Source organism: Acomys minous (genome assembly GCF_964271855.1).
Source record: "Acomys minous genome assembly, chromosome: 5".
Classification (NCBI taxonomy): domain Eukaryota; kingdom Metazoa; phylum Chordata; class Mammalia; order Rodentia; family Muridae; genus Acomys; species Acomys minous.
In genome coordinates this window covers 7,404,977-7,427,500 of record NC_140494.1, presented here as the reverse complement: position 1 = coordinate 7,427,500, position 22,524 = coordinate 7,404,977, and the positions used below count along the sequence as shown (strand labels likewise).

Below are 22,524 nucleotides of genomic sequence, written 5' to 3'. Positions count from 1 at the left end.
CCCGGCTCAGTTCCCGGCTTTGGGTCCCCTCTTAGGTCCGAGTTCAGATCCCAGAGAGTCTGGAGTCACAAGGCCGGTAGGCAGGGGCGCCCAGCCGGCGAGCCGCATGGAGCCGCGCGCCCCAGACGCCTGCTTCCTGGGAGATGTGGGTACGTGTTTCGCGCCGCAGAGGCCAAGGGCACCGCACAGAGGCTAGAGCCAGGATCAGCTCTTTGGGGCAGAGCAAGCTCATGGATGGCCTTTGTCACGGAGATGGGCACCGTGCGCCCTTCCTAGTTGGTGGTCAGAAGAGCTGGGGTGGCACGTAGTGATTCGAGTAGGGTCCCAGTGATCCTGGGCGTCTCAGACCGGCGTTTATTGTCAGTCACTTTGTTTCAGGCGGTTGAGCTGTGGGTCTGGTCATCCCTGTGATGCCTCAGGTATGGGAATCGGCAGCTGGAGTCTACCCGAGCACCGCACACTTTGGGGATCTCGTGAGGTCATTGCCCAGTTCAGCGGCAGAGCCTAGGAACTGTGTGTGTATTGGACACACTGGTTGGCAGCCTCAGCAGGAGGCCACTGCGGTCGCTGCACCACCTCCCGGGCGCCTGGTGCAGTGTATTGTGTGCAGGGCTACAGCATCCTACCCACACAGCCAGCTGTAACCAGGGAGTATGCTCCGGAATGGGGACAGGGGCCAACCCAGCGGCGTGCCTGGCGCTAAAGAAATGCTCTCTGTACCTTTGGGTATTCATAAAATGGACTGGAAGGCAAAGGAGCATTCTTTGGAGAAGTAAAAATTTTCTTCCTACAAATAATTATATGGTAAAGGAAAGGGACAACGAAAGTGTACTTTGAAAGCTTGGGAAGGAAGGAAGGAAAGAAAGAAGGTAGAAAAGGAAGGAAGAAGGTAGGAAGGAAATAAGGAAGGAAGGTAGGAAGGAAGGAAAGAAAGAAGGAAGGAAGGAAGGAAAGTAGGAATAAAGGAAGGGAGGAAGGTAGGAAAGAATACAAACCAAAATGCTCCACCCAGTATTTTACACAAGTGAAAATAGTAAAGTAAAGAAAATCGAATCTTGAGGGTTAATTTAGCTGGCTGGGAAATTTAAGTCATAACAAGGCAGATAGGTATTTTAATTGATTTTTGTAAAACAAACAGAACGATCAAAGACCGTCTAATAAGCATCTGTTTTTCCTGGCACCCTAGGCTGGCACAAGACTTTGACCCTGATAGCATAGCCTGTGTTTGAGTATGCAACGGACGGCTAAACCACAGGAGTCTGTTAAACATACATTTTACTTTGTTCAGGTAGAGGTTAGTATGGCATCAGAGCGAGTCATGGTGGCACTTACCTGTAATCCTAGCCCTTGGAAAGCAGAGACAGTAGGGGCATGAATTCCAGGCCAACCTGGGCTATATGGCAAGACCTTGGCTCTAAATAAACAAATATTTAAAAAACATCGCAGATATATTTTCTGCATAGCTTGTGGAGAAGAAAACCACATTCTCCATTACTGGGTGCATACATGTTAGGGTCCTTGGATATTTTTGACACTGTCATTTAAAATTTGTTAATATGCTTCTCCAAAAATATGTCCTGCTGATATTTGTATTTCCAGCCTGATTGAGTTGGATCCAGAACAGTGTGACTGTTCCAGCAAAGGTAGAGTCCACCACAGGAACTTCAGTCGTGGACATTCAGACCTGTAAGTCTATGTCCGCATTGATTTGTAACCGAGATATTTACACATAACACTTTTTAGGTGCTTTTTGTTTGCTTATGTAGCTATATTTCTCTTCCCTCAATTTAAAGAGGACTTTGGAGAGAAGGGACAGAAAAGGTCTTTCATGTGTCCTTGGGAACCTCCTAGCTTTATCGAGTCTTAGCAAGGACTCAGGATGTTTTTCAAGGGTTAGAATGAAAACCTTATCTTAAAATATGAACTCAAAGAGAAGTGTGAAAAGCATACATGAGGCTAAGAAAGCTTTGAAAGGAAGTAATAGTAAGTAGTAAACACATACTTTTATGAGCAAAACAGCACATCTTTTTTTTTTTTTTTTTTTTTTTTTTTTTTTGGTTTTTCAAGACAGTTTTTCTGTGTAGCCTTGGCTGTCCTGGACTCTCATTGTAGACCAGGCTGGCCTCGAACTCACAGCAATCCATCTGTCTCTGCCTCCCGAGTGCTGGGATTAAACGTGTGCGCCACCACGCCCAGCTCAAAACAGCACATTCTTATCTTCTATGGAAGTTGCCTCCTTCACAGGAAAGCTAAGACTGCTGCTTTCAGATGAGAGCTTTTTCTCAAGTTCTTCAACAGGAGTGAAGAGAAGCGAACTGTGGAGGAAGCATGCACTTGTAATATCAGCTTTTAGGAGGTACAGATGGGAGGGCTGTGAGTTCAAGACCAGCTCAGGCTACTACCAAGAGCCTCTCTCAAAAATATACAAACAAGAGAAGACAGGACCAGCGTGAGGGCTCTGTGAAGCGAAGCCCAGGCTCACTGTGTTTTGTGGTTGGGACTCGGGAGTTAAGGGGGTGGCTAAAGGCAGGGAGGGGCAGAGGCAGACAGCAGATTACTGGGTGAGTGAGGAGGACAGGAAGGAAAGGATGAAGATGCAGTGTTGAAGTAACCCTGCGCATTCAGCAGCCCGCTGTGGAGGAGACTCCTGTGGCTCGGTAGTCGTGCTTCCTGGGTCTTTCACTTCCTAGTCGAGCTGTTTTCACTTTCGCTTACTCTCTTCCACTTTCTTTTCCTTAGTCTTTCCAAGGTGCAACTCCCTTGTCTCTCTACAAAATGCAATTTTTTTTTTTTTACCTCATTGTAAATCTCATTGTGAGATAGTCCTCTCCTTTTTTTACATTTAGTGAATTTAAAAGTCAGGTTTTATTTGCGTTACGATTTTTTTTTCAAAGAATATAGTAGAGACTTATAATTAAAACATTTAAAAAGACATGGTTGAGAAACACTTTAAGAACTAACAAAAGCAGCTCAAATTTAAAAAAATGTATTTCATTAATTTATTCATATTACATCTCAATTGTTATCCCATCCCTTGTGCAGCTCAAAATTTAAAGTAAGGATTTCTATAAAGAAAGAGATCTGATTTTCTCTTGGAAGTCCAAATGCCTGCCAATTTAAGGTCCATTAAATTAAAATTTAAATGCAGACCGCACAGTTAAAGCTTGATGATAATGACCAATAGCACTTATTGGGTGCCTACTTCAGGCCATTCCGGGACACCATACCATGTTTAGTGGTCATAGGATCCAGAGGAACAAGCACTGTTGTCTTTACAGTGGTGGGGCGGGGGCGGGGGGGAGGATAAACCCTCAAGTGTGCAGCAGTAACCCCAGAAGCCAGAGAGGCCGGGCTGTGCCACCCCTTTATCAATGCTTGTATGCCTTCTCCATCACTGTAAGGAGGTTTGCAAAGTAGCTGGGAGGTAAAGGGCTAATCCACTTGGCTCCCCTTGCTCATGTACTAGCTGTGTTTTTTAAAGTCCTCAGCTCCAGAAGCCATTGTTAGGGGCGCAGACCTTAGTTTTCTGAGGCTCCAGGGAATAAGTCACTCAGGACTCTGGATTTTACCCCTGAGAGCGAAAGATAAGTGCTTTGAAGCCTCTGTTGGAGCATCTTGTTCTCACTCAGAGTCATTCGTACTTCTTTCCTGGTGGTTTTCCAGCATGTGTGGCTGGCCTGCCCATCCATCCCTCCATCTGTCTGTCCATCCATCCACCTATCTACCAATCCATTCAGCTAGCTATCTGTCTGTCTGTCTGTCTATCTATCTGCTTGTTTTTCTCTGTGTAGCCCTGGCTGTCCTGGGAATTAACTCTGTAGACCAGGCTGGCCTCAAACTCAGAGATCCGCCTGCCTCTGCCTCCCAAGTGCTGGGATTACAAGTGTGTGTTGGCACCTCCCCCCTTTAAGTATTTTTATTTATTTTTATTTATTACATGGTGTGTGTGTGTGTGTGTGTGTGTGTGTGTGTGTGTGTGTGCCTGTCAGTCTAGCCTGATTGGTAAACTCAGGTTCAAGGGGGAGACGCCATCTCAGGTTCAAGGGGGAGACGCCATCTCGTAAAACACAGTTAAGGAAGGCATGAGGAATTGGCCTCTGGCCTGGCATACGTGTGCACCAGCACCGCGCACAAAGAGAATAGAAGTCAGTGGAGGGCTGTGATCAGGTCCCACATGGCCAGCTTATTATTTGGCTACATGAGGAGGAAGGGAGACTGGAGCGAGCTGGTAATGAGAGACCAATTATATAGCAAAGATTGAAGGCTGGGCTCCAGCCCCAGGTGAAGTTTGCCTAAAGAGTGCAGTGTCTCAGGTTTCAACAGAGCAGTACTCGGGAGAATACAATGCTGCGGTCCAGAAATGGGGCCATTTATCACAGCGGGGTGGGGGTGGGGGCTTGGCGCTGGGTTGGGCCAGCCCAGTGAGGCCTGACCAGTCGGATTTTTAATTGGCTGTATTTCCTTACTCTTATGTGCTTACCCTTCAGGAATATACTTAAGGCTCACACCCCGCATGCTGTGTTTCTCCTTACTTTTTCACTATACTTCCTGGTGCTGTCAACTGGTCTTCATGAAGAGACTGTCTCGTTCTTCCCTGGTTTGTAACCCTAGAGGTCACATCCTGTGGTTAGGCGCGTGAGATGTAGCCTAGATGACTAATGCCCTTCTCTGCTATAACGGCTATCGTTTGCTGACGTCAGCGAGCAGGTGGCAGCTCTCTCTATGCCCGGGTTCTTCTCTGGCTTTTGTTTTGTTTTGTTTGTTTGTTTTTCAAGACAGGATTTCTCTGTGTAGGCCTGGATGTCCTGGACTCAATTTGTAGACCAGACTGGCCTCAAACTCACAGCGGTCCACCTTCCTCTGCCTCCTGAGTGCTGGGATTAACAGTGTGTGCTACCCTCACTCGGCTTCTTCTCTGGCAGTTTGTTACTGTAAGGGCTAATGTTTCTTGTCGGGCTTAGTTGGACTTGCAATAACCTGGAAGGTACACCTCCGGGTGTTTCTGTGAGAGCCCTTCCAGAAAGGTACAAGTAGTGAGGAAAGACCCAAAGGGGTGTGGTGGCTCCAACCCATGGGCTGGCGTCCCAGAAAAAAAGGAGGAAGCAAGTTTAATGCTAGCTAGCGTTCATCTCTCTGTGCTTCCTGCCTGTGAACGCAGTGTGGGAGCTGCCTCCTGCTCCCAAGGCCGTGCGTGCCTTTCCTGCCTCTATGGATCTTATCTCTTTACCCTGAGCCAAATAAACTCTCCTTATGGTGCATTTGTCAGGTGTTTGGTCACAGCAATGAGAAAAGTAACATAGTTACTCTTAAAATTTAAAAACATAGTGGGACACGGCACACGCTTTTAATCTTAGTACTCGGGGAGGCAGAGGCAAGCGGATCTCTGTGAGGTCAAGGCCAGCCTGGTCTACAAAGTAAGTCCAGGACAGCCAAGGCTACACAGAGAAATCCTGTCTCAAAAAAAGTAAATATAAACAAAATTATTTTTGTTTTATGTGTCTGGGTGTTTGGCCTGCATGTATGTTTGTGTATCATGTGTGTTCAGTGCCATCAGAGGCCAGAAGAGGGCATTGAATCCTTCAGGGCTGGAGTTACAAATGGTTTTGAACCATCATGTGGGTGCTAGGAATTGAACCTGGGTCACTTGGGAGAGCAACCAGCACTCTAAACAGCTAATCCATCCCTCTTCTTGAATTGTGGTAAAGAGCATATAGCCAAAGGTTACCACCTTAACTTTTTCAGATGTACAGCTCAGTGGCATCAAACGTTGCCCACTAAACACACCAGTGACCTCCCACAGAACTCTTTATCCTGCAAAACTGGCTCCATAATGCCCATTAGACTGTATCTCTTAATCTTCCGCAGCCCCATCGCGCTGCTTTCTGTCACTGCAGTTGGGTTTACCTTAGGTACCTTGTGTGAGTGGACTCATGTGGCCTTTTGTGACTGATTTATTTCCCTTCACGTGATGTTTTCAAGGTTTAAGTCATGTTGTAGCATGTGTTCATGTTTTCTCCCTAGGTGAAGCTAATGTTCGTATACCACATTTTGCTCGTCCAGTCATCTCTTGATGAGCACTTGTACTGTTTCTATGTTTGTTGGGTTCACTTACAGGAGTATCAATGAAGGGTTTCTTACGGGATTAGGCATAGCTCAAAGACAGCTGCGTCCCTAAGCGTCCACCCCTGCATGAGTGACATCAGCGTGTGTGACCGGAGCTCATGGCACAATTCATATGCAGCTCCACACTGGAGAGTGTCCTTTACAGGCAGCTCAGTTGGTTGGAGACTCTTCTAGGCTTGGCTTTTTGAGAGTGTCTCTCATCAGTCCTTACTATTTATTTATTTATTTTAAAGATTTATTTATGTATTATTTTGTATACAGAGCTCTGCCTGCATGTGCACTTGCAGGCCAGAGGAGGGCATCAGATCATTATAGATGGTTGTGAGCCACCCTGTGGGTGCTGGGAATTGAACTCAGGACCTCTGGAAGAGCAGCCAGTGCTCTTAACCGCTGAGCCATCTCTCCAGCCCCAGTCCTTACTATTTATTGAGTTAGTTTGGTACAGGGTTTCTCTGTGTAGTCTTGGCTGTCCGAGAACTCAACAATGTAGACCAGGCTGGCCTGGAACTCAGATTGATCCACCTGCTTCTGCCTCCTGACTGCTGGGATTAAAGGCACATGCCAACACTGCCCAGCTCAGTCCTTACTATTTATGTCTGGAGAGTGAGAGACCTTTTGAATTTGGTCAGTTTCAGGAACTTCTTGATGTTATTGAATTGTTTGCTTCCTGGTTTTAAGACACTTCCTTGGAGAATGGGATGTTTTACCATCTCTTAGAACATCCAAAGCATGCAGAGTCTTAATGAGCTTCCTTCCAGAATTGAGTGTTTTATCTTAGAGAAAACTGCTATACAACAAATGAATATGAAGTAGCATTTTATTATAATTTGAGTTTGCATTTCTTTCATGATTATTGATGGTGACAGTCTTTTCATAAATGTCTGTTAAAACCCTCTGCCCATTTTAAATGTAGATTATTTATTTTTATGTTGTTGAATTGTACAAGTTTTTAAAAAATATATGCTTGGCATTAATCTCTTATCAGATATATATTTTGGAAATATTTTCATCCATTTTATGAATTATCTTTTAACTCATTTGACTGTGCCCCTTGATGGGCTGAAATTTCTCCCCTTTCCTCCTCCTCCTCTGCTTCCTCCTCTGCTTCCTCTTCTGCTTCCTCCTCTGCTTCCTCTTCTGCTTCCTCCTCTGCTTCCTCTTCTGCTTCCTCCTCTGCTTCCTCCTCTGCTTCCTCTTCTGCTTCCTCCTCTGCTTCTTCCTCTGCTTCCTCCTCTGCTTCCTCTTCTGCTTCCTCCTCTGCTTCCTCCTCTGCTTCCTCTTCTGCTTCCTCCTCTGCTTTCTCTTCTGCCTTGTCGCTTCCACGTCTGGTTATCACATTTGCTTCTTTTGATTTCTGCCTTTAATTGTCACTGCTAAGACTATTGTAGCTGATATATGTTTACTGGAAAACGTGGTTACCAGGAACTGCATTTATTCTAAAGACAGGTCATATAAAGAAATGAGGTTAGATTGTCTTTTTCAAATTGTGTATTTTATTCAAGTATAATTGATTTAACCGACTCATCCAATCATTTGGCGTACAGGTGAACACAAGCAGCTTCATTCAGTCATAGACCGTGCGTACTAGGTGCTAGGAACACAGCACTGAATAAGCAAGGTTTAACTTGCACGGGCACAGCTTGCCTCCTCTGTGATTTTTCCATGCACTTGCCTGGGGGGCTACTTGGGGGATTTTGCTTCTAAATTCCCATCGCTGGAAATGCTCCTCCATTGTCACAGGTGTGGTGTTTTGAGTTGTCTTTGCCTTTGCCTTGCCCCTGACTAAGAGCTGCCTGTCATCCCATCTATGTATGTTTGTGCATGGAAGAGGAGAGCGCTGATGCCATGTATACTCTGCTGAGTGAATATACGTCAGGAACTGCACATGACACGCTAGCTCTACCTCAGGGCCTGCTCTGCCCCTAGTGGCCTCCGTCTCTCCCTCCTCCTCTCCCCTCCCCTCCCTTCCCTCCTTCCATGCCTCTGCTCTCCTTTCTTTCTCTTCCATCTCCTCCTTCTCTTTTTCTCCTCTCACCACCCCAACATAAACCTAAGACTTTACCTTGTCACCTTCCCTTGTCATCCTCCTCTTTTTAAGGTTTCATAAAACTTCTCTTATGTGGGCTTTTCTCCTCCCACGTTGACTTTAAACTGTTAATTAGCCACTTTTCATGATCCCTCAAAGTGTACATTGCTACTTATGGGGCACATCCCTCTTGGTAAGGTACCATATGCAGAGGAACATGTATGGAAATGCTGGGTGCAGCAGTGAGCTATAGCTTTATCTGTGTGGGGCCAAGGGTGGGAGATGGGGTCACAGTGCGAGCCAGATTCATAGCACAGACACCCTTATATGCTTTGGCGATATAGAGCTTTACCCTCTAGTTGGTGGGGATTGCTTATGGATTTTAATAGTAGCATTGGGACCAATTATATGGTCCCATATGCTGCCTTGGCTGCAATGGGCCCTGGAGCCCCCCCTCCCCCCATGTATTCCTTTGTCTTGATGAAAGTAGGTGGGTCTTAGTAAGGATTGTGTTTTCTCTTCAGGTTTCTGGGTGGAGCGCACCCCTGTGCATGAGGCAGCTCAGCGGGGTGAGAGCCTCCAGCTTCAGCAGCTCATTGAGAGTGGAGCATGTGTTAACCAGGTCACGGTGGACTCCATCACACCCCTCCATGCAGCAAGTCTACAGGGCCAGGCCCAGTGTGTGCAGCTGTTGCTGGCAGCTGGCGCCCAGGTGGGTGACCGTTTGGGATGGACAGCCACCTAGTTGCAGCTGTGGAACTTGGTGGGACAGGCTCAGGAGAACACTAGAGAGAAGGAAAGACTGCAAGGTGTGCAACGTGGATAGACAAGCTGCCTCAGTGAAACTGCTTAGGGCTCTGGGGCCATGGAGGAGGGCGGACGGTTGCTGTGGACCACAGCAGGAAAGTGTTTATGGATTGGGGCAGTTTTAGCAATGTGGTTTAGCACAGCTCTGCTCTGAGATGGCAGAGCTAGATAGCCACAGACCAGGTAGACTTGGGCAGCAGGTGGGCCTGGGCTGAACAGTTGCTGTGTATTTTTAAAGATTTATTTATGCATACAGTGTTTTGCCAGCATGTACACCTGCATGCCAGAAGAGGGCACCAGATCTCATTATAGATGGTTTTGATCCACCATGTGGGTGCTGGGAATTGAACTCAGGACCTTTGAAAGAACAGCCAACACTCTTAATCTCTGAGCCATATCTCCAGCCACCAACAGACAGATTCTTAAATGCCAGGATATCCAAATGAGGTGCTGGCGAAACAAGTGGGGTGAGGTGGAGAAAGAAAGGAAGGAAGTGAACTTTGGACCTGGTTGTCCTGGGTACGATGCATATTCACGGCACAGTTAGTTTCAGCGGCCAGTGGTTCCCATTTTGCGGGCTACTGCCTGCTTAGCAGAGCCGGCAGGAGCTGAACCGGGCCCTGATGCTGGCGCTTAGGAAGAATATGTGACTGTGGTCTCGGAGCTCACAGGTAAGTGCAGTGAAGTCAATGCAAAGCTTAGACTGGAGCAGGTGTCACAGTTTTCAGTGTGTACCCACGTAGAAGCCAAACCTCCTGGATAAATTCCAAGCGTGTTTTCCCAGGCTAGGGTGTTGCCTTCTTCCTGGCCTGTGGTTTTCACATGGATGAGACACGCTAACCAGTCTGGAGCATTTCTTTTTTTTTTTTTTTAGCCAGAGCTTAAGTTAAAACCCATCCTGCACCTGTTTCTCCAGCTTCCAGCCTCAGTCTCCCCATTCCTGCATTATTATTATTATTATTATTATTATTATTATTATTATTATTATTATTATTATTATTTTCTTGGGGTGGAAGTGAGGGTGAAGTTGTGTTGTATCCTGCACTGGAAGGGAGGACAGATCCTCCAATGAGGGCTTTCTATACTTAGGAGACTCCTGTGCATTCCTGGCCCCCAATCCATGCATCTTTTTCTTTGAACTCCCCTTGCGTGGCTTGGTGCATACCAGCAAACTGGTGATTTTAAGACGTTATCTTTGCAAAGACGAATCTGTACAAACATTACAAAGGACCATCACATTCATTTACCTAACCCTCTGACATTCGTTTCTTCTATCCTCTGAGGTGGATGCACGCAACATTGATGGCAGCACCCCTCTTTGTGATGCCTGTGCCTCAGGCAGCATCGAGTGTGTAAGGCTCTTGCTGTCCTATGGGGCGAAGGTCAACCCTCCTTTGTACACAGCATCCCCACTACATGAGGCCTGCATGAGCGGTGAGTCCATGTGTTAGGGACCATTGAAGTCACTTAGAACCCCAAAGGATGGTGGCCTGTGTGGATAGGGGAGGGGCCAGGAGCATCTCTTGGTTCTTGTGGTCTTGAAGAAAAGAATACAGACAAGAGACATAGTTTAAGCACAAGTTTGTTTATTAAAGCTAAACAAAACAAATGCTCCACAGAGAGATTGGAATGGACCTTCCCAAGGTATGGGCAGCCCAGAGAATTCTGAGTTGTGAATTTTTTATTTTTATCTTTTGGTTTTTGGAGACAGGGTTCTCTGTGTAGCCTTGGCTATCCTGGATTGACTTTGTAGACCAGGCTGGCCTCGAACTCACAGAGATCCACCTACCTCTGCCTCCCAAGTGCTGGGATTACAGGCGTGTGCCACCATGCTCCTCTCTGAGTTGTGGATCTTAAAGAAGTTTTAATGAATATGTGTAAGGTAGGTAGCATATTCTCCTCCTAAATTACAGTGGACCAGACTTTTTATTTTAGAATATTTCTCCTTATGGTCTTTTAAGAAAACAAAACCCACAAAAGAAGAGGTGTGTATCAAAAGCCTCAATGCCAGCAATATTATAATGATGCCAGGTGGTTTGGGGATGTGGACCCTTCGTTAGCATGTACGTGTGGGGAAATGCCCTGGTGCCTTAGTATCAGATACAGTGGAAACAACCGAACAGAAGCTTCAACGATGTCTATCCATGAAGGGACGTTTGACCAAGATGTAGCTACAGTGTCCCTTGGTTACCTCACATCTAATGCGTTGTCCATCAGTAAAACTTGATCCGAGGGAAGAGGGGCAGAAATAAAAATGTGGCTCAGGCTAAGCTGGGAGCAATGGCACTAACTGAAAAGACTTTATCTAGGAGCAGGGACCTCTGGGAAAAGGAGAGGTCTGTGTGGTGACTGTGATGTTAAGAGGAGCTTGGCCAGCAGTGGCCGTGGGGCTGGGTTTCAGAGATGGGGATGGTTGTTGCGTAGCTGTCAACTCCAAGGAGACACTTCAACGATATGAGAAGATGGAATCTGCGACCACATCTTCCTGAGAAGAAGAGAGGTGGCCAGAGCCTTGATCCAGAGCTGCCCTGAGCACAGAAGGAGCAGCAGGAAAGAGGCAGAGGAGGTGCTGGAAGGCGGCAACCTGTGTAGGGAGGAAGCCAGAGACAGGGAGGAAGCCTTCATCCAGGAGACTGGCTGGGATGCCAGCAGCCACGTGTGCTTTCTAGAGCCTGCATGCTCCACAGACACGGTGTCCAAGTGGTTTCCCACATCTTCTGTCCTCAGCGGGAGATAGGCTGTCACCTTTCGTTTCACATCCAAGTATGCTAAGAATTCCCAAGGGGACAGGAGAGAGGCCTTCAGATTCTCTTATGGCTATGCAGAGTTACCAACCGCCTTGTATATTGGGATATAGGCTGTTTCCCCTCCTGTCACTGCAGGGTCACCCTTCTGGCTGCTGTTTGTCACCACGACCATTTCCAGTGTGTGTATTCATGAGCGTCCCCATCTTTTCCCCGTTTACTTTAAGGGAGTTCCGAATGTGTGAGGCTTCTTATTGACGTCGGGGCCAACCTGGAAGCACACGACTGCCATTTCGGGACCCCTCTACATGTCGCCTGTGCTCGAGAGCATTTGGACTGTGTCAAGGTGTTGCTCAATGCAGGTGTGCTGCTGTTTACCTGTGCCAGGCTAACGGAGGGCTGGGTAGCAGAAGCAGACAGACAGGTTCTCCCACTACTCAGGAGACCTGATGCCTTGGCCTTTGTATCTATAAAACCAGTAAAATAAGACCTATTTTTCCCCACGCATTGGGAATACATCCTCAGTAATGTTTCCATAAGGCCTGGCATACAGTCAACGCTCAGTAAAGGCATCTGATTACTTTATTATTTACTTAGTGCATGCGCACATGTGCATGCATGTGTGGTTCATGCACCAGAGTGGGATACCAAGTACCCTGCTCTATCACTCTCTGCCTTTTTCCCTTTAGAGAGGGTCTCTCTCTGAAGTTCGAGCTAGATGAGCCCCAAGGATCATCCCGTCTCTCCCCCTCACACAACACGGTTACAGGCCACAGGGCCGTGCCCAGACTTTTATATAGTCCCAGAAATGTGCACCCAGGCCCTCGGGCTCGCACATCAAGTACTCCTACCTGACGGGCCATCTCCTCAGGCCCATGAATGGTTGTTTTTAGAGAACACAGGCAGCTGTAAATAATGTCTGCGTGGTAAGGTTTACTATCGGAGTCTGAGAGCCAGAGGCATCACGGGAAACGGGATTGGCTGAATATAGGAGAACGGAGCATGCGTAATCTGGCTTGTGGCAGGTATTTATAATAGGCTCCCTGCAGAGAGAGTCCCACCATCAACGGAAGGTCTTCACATGTCTGGGAAAGATGAAATCCTTTTTGTTTTTTCTGAATATTTAAATCTTTGGCTGAGTACAGAACCCAACAGTACCCAGATGGATGTTGGGACAAGAAAGCCACTTACAACTGGGTAAACATTAAAGGTCATTTCTTGGTTTATATTCTCAGAACACAAGAAGTATAACAAAGTATAGTCATTTTGAGCTCATAGGGTTTTTTTGTTTGTTTGTTTTTGTCTGTGTGTGTGGTTTTTTTTTTTTTGTTTTTGTTTTTGTTTTGGTTTTTCAAGACAGGGTCTCTCTGTGTAGCCTTGGCTGTCCCGGACTCACTTTGTAGACCAGGCTGGCCTCGAACTCACAGAGATCTACCTGCCTCTGCCTCCCGAGTTCTGGGATTAAAGGCGTGCGCCACCACGCCCAGCTTGAGCTCACTATAACTTTGAATTTTGAAACCTGCTTTTCTTAGTGTTAGCTCTCTGCTATGATAGTGAACTTATGGATGCAGCAGATACAAGCTCTCTCTCTCTCTCTCTCTCTCTCTCTCTCTCTCTCTCTCTCGCTCTCGCTCTCTCTTTCTGTCTCTCTCTCTCTCTCTCTCTGTGTGTGTGTGTGTGTGTGTATGACACATGCAGAGGCCAAGAGGGTATCAGATCCCTGGAGCTGGAGTTACAGGCGGTTGTGAGAACAGCATCTCTCTGCCCTTCCACACTTTGCATTTTAAGGCTCTCTTGTAGCTTTTTCCGAAGAGTGAAGCGTCTCCTTTCCAGCTGTCACTAGTGTCCTTTTGCTAATGTCCCATTGGCTTACACTAGCCCTTGTGCATGTAGTCCAGCTTTGACAAATTTTGATTGGGTGACTTAAAACAATTGCCATGGTAAAGGGGAAGGGACTGTACTGCCCGAGCCCGCCCTGGAGCTGAGGGTGGATCTGTCTGCTCACTCCACCCTCGCTTCTAAAGAGAGACTTCCATATATTCAGCAAATTGAGGATTAGTAGAATTGGGGGGTGGTCTCCTTTCTCTATAAGGCAACTAAGCATTGAGAAAAGATGGAGTCTGGGGCAGAATGTACCAGAAAAGGAGAAAAGAGGGTTTTGAGCCTTAATCCAAACTGGAGCTGAAGCCAGGAGGAGTCATGAAGACATAGACCAGATGCCACTTTAATTTCTAATGGGTCCAATCTAAGGATTGAACTACTTTCTCACTGTGAGCTATTTCCAACCTATACAGAAGCAGCAAGAAGCCGCGTAGCCCTAGGCATCACGGATGGAGTTTCACAAAAGCAATGAGAGCCTATGCTACTGAAGCTAAATCATAGGCCTGTTGCAGAACCTAAGGAAAGGCACGTCCCGCATCCCAGGAAAACACGCAGCAGGTGCTTCTGCAGTGACGTCAAAGGTCCTGGCTCTGTGGGCGGATCTGAGCCATACCTGGGGCGGCCGTCCTGCACTCCACAGGCCAGCAGAGAGGGGGTAGCTCCTTTCGTTTTTGCAGGCAGAGAGGCTGCATTAAGGAACTAGACTATGTTTGCAGAGGAAGAAAGCTGGTGAGGTGCAAAGTCCAGTTATTACGGTTAAGTAATTTTTCACCCGGTCACTTAAAGTAAATATTTAACTCTTCTGGAAGCGTCCAGGAGTGGGTAGCTGAGGACTATTTACACTTCCATCTCCTTGGCACAGGCCCTGTTACTGGGTACTGAGTCATTTGTGCCGATGTCCCGGGACTGTGCATCGGTGTGTTAGGGCAGCCCTCACCTCACTGCCTTCTGTTTTACTCCAAACCACATTAACCCTATTTTGTTTTGAAGTGGGGATTTTGCTAATAAGCCAGCTCTGACCCCAACCCTTCCTCCGTGCCATGGCACTGACAGTTCTTAATGCCCAGAAGGAGTTGGTAGCTTTATCACCTCCCTGCTTGGCCAAGGCATAAAACTTCTTTGTGCCACGAAGTCACTTCCTCCAGACGTTCTTCCTCCCTCTCCTGCTACTGCTCCAGGTTTCTAATACAAATGTGTCTGTGTTGGCCTCCTCTCGGGGTGTCTGCCTGCGTTCGGCACTGACGTGAGCCTATGCATATTGCTGTGTTCACGCTTGGTCTCATGTTCCAGTCAGCACCTTTCCTCATTTGCCCCCGTTTCTTCCACCCAGTCAAGTAACGCTGAGCACACATTATGGAAAATTTTATTGTTTACTTTGGGAAGGCCACTTTGAGAGAGTCACTCTTGGTCCAACGCCTTATCGGAGGAGCCGTGGGAGCAAGCAGCAAGGGAGGAGGGGTGGACAGGAGGAGGGGTGGACCTTCCAGATCTTTCCAGCTTCCTCTTTCTCTCTGACCTTGAAGGAGCTTTGCTTCCTTGTGTCTCTTTCTCCACTGTTAAGGTTGAAATAATGACCTTTCTTCCTGGACGCTAAGGATATTGCAAGAATCAATAAGAAAAAGCCAGTTGGACTCTACGTTCTTTGAGCTTCACAATTTAGTTTTTCTTACAAATTTTCTACCTAGCTTTAAAGATTTTTATTTTTGCACGATGATTATAGCGGTTTAAAAATATTTATTCCTGTAAGCAGGCATTGAGAGAAAACCATGTGACGTAACCGAATGACTGGATTTGTGGGGCAGGCTTTTCTTTACTGCTTTCTCATACCAGTCTGCACTTCTCTATCCGGAGGCCTCTGTCTGCTGCTAGGAGGAAGGGAAAGGGCGCTCTCAGGATGGCGCCGAGGCCGTTGTGGAACACGGCTCTTAGTTACTTTAGAGGACGAAACAGATTCTGAAGCAGAGAGCAGGCCTTTCCAACTATGTTTTGAGCAGTGGGCCCAGCACCTACTAACATGACCACTAAGCAGTGGCATGCTGCTGGCATAGCTTTGAAACTGTGATTTCTGGAATTTATTGATGCAAAGATATTTGCTTGGTATTTAAAAACATACTTTAATCTTTTTCCTATCAGTTGTTAGCTGTTAATTCTTCACTGGTTCAGGAGGAGACTTAAAAGATGTTAACATCTTCCAAACAAATTCTAAGGTCTTGGGAAACCCATTATGTAAACCAGTGGTTGCTGTGTGTCAAGAAGGACATTTCATATAGACCATTTAAAAAAAAAATAAAAATCTTTAATTTTTAAACATTTACCTTACATTTTTATTTATTATTATTGTGTCCATATGGGTTCAGGCATGCATGCAGCTTTTGTGGGGTTTGTTCTTTCCCTCCCTCTCTTTGTGGGTTCTGGGGACCCAGCTCAGTTCACCAAGCTTGTGCTGAGTCATCTTGCCAACCTCAAAGTCTTTTTTTTTTTTTTTAGTGTATTTTAAAATGCTGTGTTTATCCACACCACCCTGAATGTGCCCGCTCTTGTCGGCTCTCAGAAGCTAAGCCAGATCAGATCTGGTCAGTACTTGGATGGGAGATTTAGGATTACCGGTGCCGTAGGCTTAAAATGCTGAATTTAGCTGCTAATTCTTTGATTCTTTCTGTATGTCCCCAGAAAGATGAGGAGAGTGGAGCTGAGTTCACAGCTAACCTTTCAAGCCCACTCTGTTTCCCCTTTATCTCTCTCAGTGTATAAAAGAATATATTTAAGGAATATTCGTTCTTTCATCCAACCAGTTATTTTTTTTGAGCCCACCATACCTGTGGTAGAGCATCTGTGTCACTTGGTGTTTCTGTATCCAGTCCAAGTACAGGCTGTAGCATTTGGATGACTCGGGGAGAGCCTCTGGAAGTCTAAGGAACTTAGGAGGACAGACTACAGGGCACAGACTCAGAATAGACGTTTGACCCATAAGAAGCCTTTTACTTGGCTTTGTGTGTGTGTGTGTGTGTGTGTGTGTGTGTGTGTGTGTGTGTATCTTTTGCGTTTTGGGGATAAGGAATTTATGAGGACAGACTACAGGACACAGACTAAGAATAGACATTTGACCCATAAGAAGCCTTTTACTTGGCTTTATTTGGTGTGTGTACATATATTTTTTGCTTTTGGTATATATATATATATATTTTCCCCCCTTCCTCACTTTCGAAAGGAAAAAAAAATATTGCTCTTGGTTTTTGAAAGGGTACATAGTGTCTTGATTTCGTTTTCTGGGTGGGATTGCTTTTGTGGTCTGCCTAAGGGTGATGTGCTGGGCAGTCTTCCTCTTGGTCCCACGTTCTCCCCTTGGTGACAGATGTTCTCTCTCTGGCTCTCCAGGGGCCAATGTGAATGCAGCAAAACTTCACGAGACCGCCCTTCACCACGCGGCCAAGGTAAAGAACGTCGACCTCATCGAGATGCTCGTAGCGTTTGGAGGCAACATCTACGCCCGCGACAACCGGGGCAAGAAGCCCTCGGACTACACGCGGGGCAGCAGCGCCCCGGCCAAGTGCTTTGAGTACTATGAAAGTGAGCCAGGCTCTTTTTGTGCAAACACTCTCATATCCCAGGCTGCCAGGAACCCACTCTCATTCATCCTGGGCCCCCAGTTTGCTAGTTCTCTCTGAAATTTATGCTGGTTGTTTTGAGTTGAGTCCCGGAGCTCCTGTCTTCGGTCCTTGGATGTATTGGGAATACTACTTCTGTCTATGCGGACTGTTTTGTGCTGAGGCATCAGCTCTGGCCTTATTCCTGTAGCCGGTGGCTCCACTGGGGATCGAGGCCTGTACTCGCATGGGCCGGCTGCTAGCCCTTTCCTGGCATAAAACCATCACCCACGCCTCACTTGGCTGGATGTGTGACAAACGAGTCTCTTGGCCACAAATTAGTTCTTTGCTGAGTCTGTTTGCTAAATAGTGTCAAAAACGAACCAACGGCCCCACCAACAAAACATAATGCCCCGGTGTCTAAAGACGCAACCCCACGAGGTGAATCTCTGTGGGTATCACAGGAACCCCGCCGCCTGGCTTCATTACCCCCACCCCTGGCTGTCTGACCTTTCAGAGGGGACGCGTGATCCGTCCTAATTCTTGGCCTCTTCCAGTTCTGTCTTCACATTCATTAGGTTGCAGGGTGTGTTTTTTTTTTCCCCAGAAACTATCCTCATGTGTTTCCTTGATCCTTTTTTTCTTTTTTTTTCTTCCAGAGACACCTCTTACCCTCTCACAGCTCTGCAGGGTGAGCCTGAGGAAGGCCACTGGCGTTCGAGGGCTAGAGAAAGTCGCCAAGTTAAACATCCCTCCGCGGCTCATCGACTACCTTTCCTACAACTGAGCTGCAGGCAGGGACTAGAACGGCTGTGACCTTGCTGCGCCGAGCCCTGGGCCCTAGTGAGTTCTGCCTGCTTCTCGGCAACGCCATCATTGCTATAGATAGATTGATTCTCTCTGTGTTCTTTTTGGCTGTCCGTTTTGAGGTCTTCTTCTGAACTCTGGAGAAGATTTCCGAAGCACCAGGAGGCCAGTGTCTGGCGTCACTGCTGTGGATGTAACCCTCGCTAGTCTTCTGGAACTTATGCCGTTGCACTGGGATGGGCTCAGCTCTCCTGGTTTTCTCTTGTCACCGACCTCCCTCAAAGGCACGCAAGACAAGACAGTGCAAGTTGCACAGGGAGTACTGGGGACTCAGGAAACCGATGTTGCTTATCTCGTGTCTGTATGCCATGCCACAGAGACATCAGGTCCAAGCACGTGACCCTGTGGACTGAGATGAGCGTTCTGCTGGCATCTTGCCACTTGGACAGTCTTTCTGGGGCAGCAGCGGGCACTTCCCAAGCTCCACCTACGCCCAGGTATATCGCTCAGGGGCTTTACAGATCAGAGTGGGGAAGGTTCAGGATTTGTACCCCACATCTAGCAGTGTTTCTTGGGATGATTGTCTCCAATATTAGGATTCAAGTCTGTTAAAATGTTTATGTTGGGGCCCGGAGAGATAGCTCAGGACCAGAGTTCAGTTCCCCGCACCCACATCAGGCAGCTCACAACGGCCTATTACTTCAGCTCCTGGGGATCCGACAACCTCTTCTGGCTTCCTTAAGTACTCACATATATATGTGTACAGAGGTATAACTAAAGTAAAATCTTTTAAAAAGTTTATGTTGGAGAAACTTTAATATATATGTATATGTCTCTATATATATTCATATATACATATATATGTGCTGAACACAAGATTTGTAATGAGCCTGCAAACAGTAAACAATAGATAATGTGGAAGTGCAAGACTTGAACCAGATGGGGATGAGATTCATTAGCCAAGGCAGGAAGAGTGGTCATAATTTCTTCCTATAGTAATAAAAATAAGTCCTTTTATATTGTGGGTGAAACATTAAGTCTTGCATTCAGACTGAATTTTCCTGATTAACAGTCTATATTTTAACAATACCGATAATACCACATACAATATGGAGAACTAGAGAATTTCCCACTAGTCATTCTGTACCGAGAATGTACCAAGACTGTGACAGTCTTGGGTACAAGTTCTGAATAAGTCCATGTTTCTGCATGTAATAGTAATAACAATCGTTTTGAAAAGGCACTGGGTTCTGCCTCTTTCATCTTGGTAACAGAATCTTGCCTCTAGCAATAAAACCCAATAACAGCTCCATCCAGTATGCCTTTCGGTATAGAACAAGGTTATTGTCCAATAAAAGCAGTTGGGTGAAGTTTGTCTCTGGGTCTTATCTTCAGGGTCAGGGACAGATACCCCAGGACGGCTTCATTCTGTGTGAGATGAGTGGGGTCACTCCTTGTTCTAGGAACGTGATGACTGGCATCTTGGGTCCTCACCCCTTCTTTCTTTTCTCTTTTTGAGACAGGGTCTCAGTATGTAGCCTCAGCTGTCCTGGAATTCACCCTAGAAAATATATATACTGTATGTTTGAAATAGGCCTACTTTTATATAAATATATCCCAGTGACATGCTTACACACGTAAGGAAATGCGTGGAGGATGTGATGTTTGCTGAAGCTGTTTATAAAGGACTACTCTTTTAATACTTATATGCCATAAAAGTTAAGTTGAGTTAGGCTTATCACAGATCTCCAAAAATGACAACGGGAGATTCAAAAGTTGCCGAATCTTGCCTAAAAATTGTATTCATCTGCTCATGTACATTTACTAAGTAAATAAATACTAAGCCTAAGTACTTAAAGACATGAGGTAACAGGAACTAAAGGCCAGCACCCTTCCTCTGGTCACCTCTGGAGGTGCGTAGAGACATGTGACTTCAGGATGGGAGCGAAGGGCAGTCTCAATTCTGGTGTTTCCTGTGTGGACAGGCAATACGAGTCAAACACACGTAATGCTATTACTAGTTAATATTGGGAGGCAAATAGAAACTTGATTGTTAAAGCTGCCCGTTGTGGTGGTTCATGCCACTCACTCCAGCATTCAGGAGGCTGAGGCAGGAGATTCTTCTCAAATTGGAAGCCCGTGTCAGCTGTGTAGCAAGACCCTGTGTGGGATTTGGCTGGTTAAGGTTGAAGTGCGATGTTTCCAGATAGCCACAGAGCTCGGTCTGTAATGGCGGACTCCATTTCTCAGTGGAGTTCTCTTTTCCCCTGATCTGGGGACCCCAGGTCCCCTAAAAGGAGGGTTGCATAGCCCTCAGGGAAGATTACAGGTCTGACCCTTTCCTGATAGAAGCTGTTCAGCAAGCACCTGAGAATTCCTGGAAATAAGGAGATTATAGCCTTTAGCAAATGACCTGTAATCATACCTGGTAGTTCTAGCCCCACCCACAGGATGACTAAATACTGAGTTCTTGCGATAGGACACCCTGCTACTGCATGTGAATGAGGCACTGGACCACTGCATGCAATCCAGTGTCCTGGCACCCCTAGCCCCAGCGAATCAGACGCACTCACCCCCAAACCCCTTCCTACTGCCCGAGGTTTATAAATCCCCGATTCATGAAAATAAAGATTGCTTGCCTTGCCCTCTCATGCCATTCCTCCACCATGGCTATCTGAGACTCAGTTTATTCTAGGGGAAAAATCACCACTGGATGCCTGGGGCAGTCAAGGCAGCAATGGCGAAGCTGCTTTGGTGGCCACTGAAGCCCACTCCAGTGTGGTGCTGGTTGCCGGTGAAGCACCCATCAGGCCTGCCTTCTGGCTGGTTTCTGGTTAGCATGGCAGATTAATGAAGAGCTGTAACACTTTTGGTATCATCACAGGATTGAGGAGCTCCCGAGTCTCCACTGCTGTCTGATACCAGCAATTTCATTCTTAAAGAGCTAAACTGTAACAGTCCTTGGAAAATTCTTTTTACACCCTGGCCTAGCAGCACCTGGGCTGGCCTGTTGGGCTCAGAAGCCAGGTTCCCTGCTGGATGCTGGACAACAACCCTGGCTGAGAAAAAATGAGGCTGGGAGAGCAAGAGGGAGAAAGGACACTCACAGTCAGAGAGAGAGCGAGAGATAGAGACAGACAGACAGACAGACAGACAGAGAAACAGAGAGAGACAGAGACAAAGAGACACAGAGAGAGACAGAGACAGAGAGACACAGAGATTACCAATGAGTTTCAGTGTTTTTCTTTATTATTTAGTCTTAGTTTTTTATCTTTTATTTATGTGTATGAGTGCTTTGCCTGTCTATATGTCTGTGCACCACATGTGTGCCTAGCACCAGGGGAGGCCAGAAGAGGGTGTAGATCTTCTGGGACCAGGGTTCCAGACAGTTGTGAGCCACCATGTGGATGTTAGGAACTGAACTTAGGTCCTGTGGAAGAGCATCCAGTGTTCTTAACCACTGAGCCCAATCTCCAGCAGTTCTTCAAGGAGAGAGAGAGAGAGAGAGAGAGAGAGAGAGAGAGAGAGAGAGAGGGCTTATTTTATTCACCAAAGAGAGTATAAAGATGGGTCTGAGAACAACACCCTCCAGCTCGCTGCTATCACGAGCAGCTGGTCACAGGCTAAAGCTGCATCACAAAGGTAGTGGCAAGCTAGGGACTGTGCCTGCCCTTCAGGCAACCTCATGCTTCCTGGAAGGGCCTGGAAATTATTCCCAGTGCCTGAAGTCTTTGCCTCCTCTCTTTCCCCCACACGGACTTGACATCTGGGCTTCAGTTATGCCCTCCAGGGGGGAAGTCTTAGGTTATTCTGGCAATTTGAATGAAAACATTATTTTCCGTTGGTCCAGTCTAAACAGCGTCTCCGAGAAGCCTAAAGTCTGCAAACTCTGAGCAAACGGAGAGATTCATAGTCACTCTTGCTCTCACCTATTTGTTTGAGTAAGACTTTACCTCCCTGCAGCTGGCCTCCAGGTGTAAGTTTCTTGTGATCACAGCCTTTGAAGCTGGGCAGGATTTGCTCCTGAGCTTCAAGCCAGAACATTCCCCTTGTTTATGGGCCTGCATGCCAAGGGCTCAGCAAAGGCAACTCCCACTGCTCCGTGGTATTAACGTGAGTCCTGAGGCTCATTCTGCTCTGCGAGGGACACAACAGTGAGGCAAGACAGGAAAGAACATTCACTCATTGCTTGGCCGCCTTTTCCACCCATCCTTCCTTAGCTTTCCTTTTTTCCACCTTTACTGATGTTTTGTTTCATGTTCTCCAGTGAGCACAAATGACATGGGAAAAAAAAAAAAAAACCATAGGAGCAGGTCTCATCCTAGTTTTCACTGCCGGGCCCCGCCCCAGGGAAGAAAGACAGGAGTGAATCCTGTTTTTTTTTTTTTTTTTTGGTTTTTCGAGACAGGGTCTCTCTGTGTTAGTGTTGGCCGTCCTGGACTCACTTTGTAGACCAGGCTGTGAATCCTGTTTGCAATGTGTTTAGTTTCACAGGATGGAATCTTCTCTCCCAATGGGATAGTATTACGAATAAGGCTGGAGGGTGAAGCCT

The 22,524-nt window shown here is 46.7% G+C and overlaps 1 protein-coding gene across 1 annotated transcript; it reads left to right on the top strand.

Annotated features, from left to right (window-relative positions):
* ASB13 (ankyrin repeat and SOCS box containing 13) lies at positions 1-19,284 on the top strand. Its single transcript, XM_084782151.1, has 6 exons — positions 1-149; positions 8,674-8,861; positions 10,240-10,390; positions 11,928-12,062; positions 16,957-17,148; positions 17,825-19,284. Exons 1-6 carry the CDS (start codon positions 107-109, stop codon positions 17,950-17,952), a joined length of 837 nt encoding a protein of 278 aa, XP_084638277.1. The 5' UTR covers positions 1-106; the 3' UTR covers positions 17,953-19,284.
* The last annotated feature ends 3,240 nt before the right edge of the window (positions 19,285-22,524 follow it).

Bases quoted from the DNA above. Each gene is read 5' to 3' on its own strand.
- ASB13 (XM_084782151.1), top strand. From the start codon at position 107: ATGGAGCCGCGCGCCCCAGACGCCTGCTTCCTGGGAGATGTGG. The intron at 150-8,673 runs GTACGTGTTTCG...TTTTCTCTTCAG, and splicing joins CTGCTTCCTGGGAGATGTGG to GTTTCTGGGTGGAGCGCACC. The intron at 12,063-16,956 runs GTGTGCTGCTGT...CTGGCTCTCCAG, and splicing joins CAAGGTGTTGCTCAATGCAG to GGGCCAATGTGAATGCAGCA.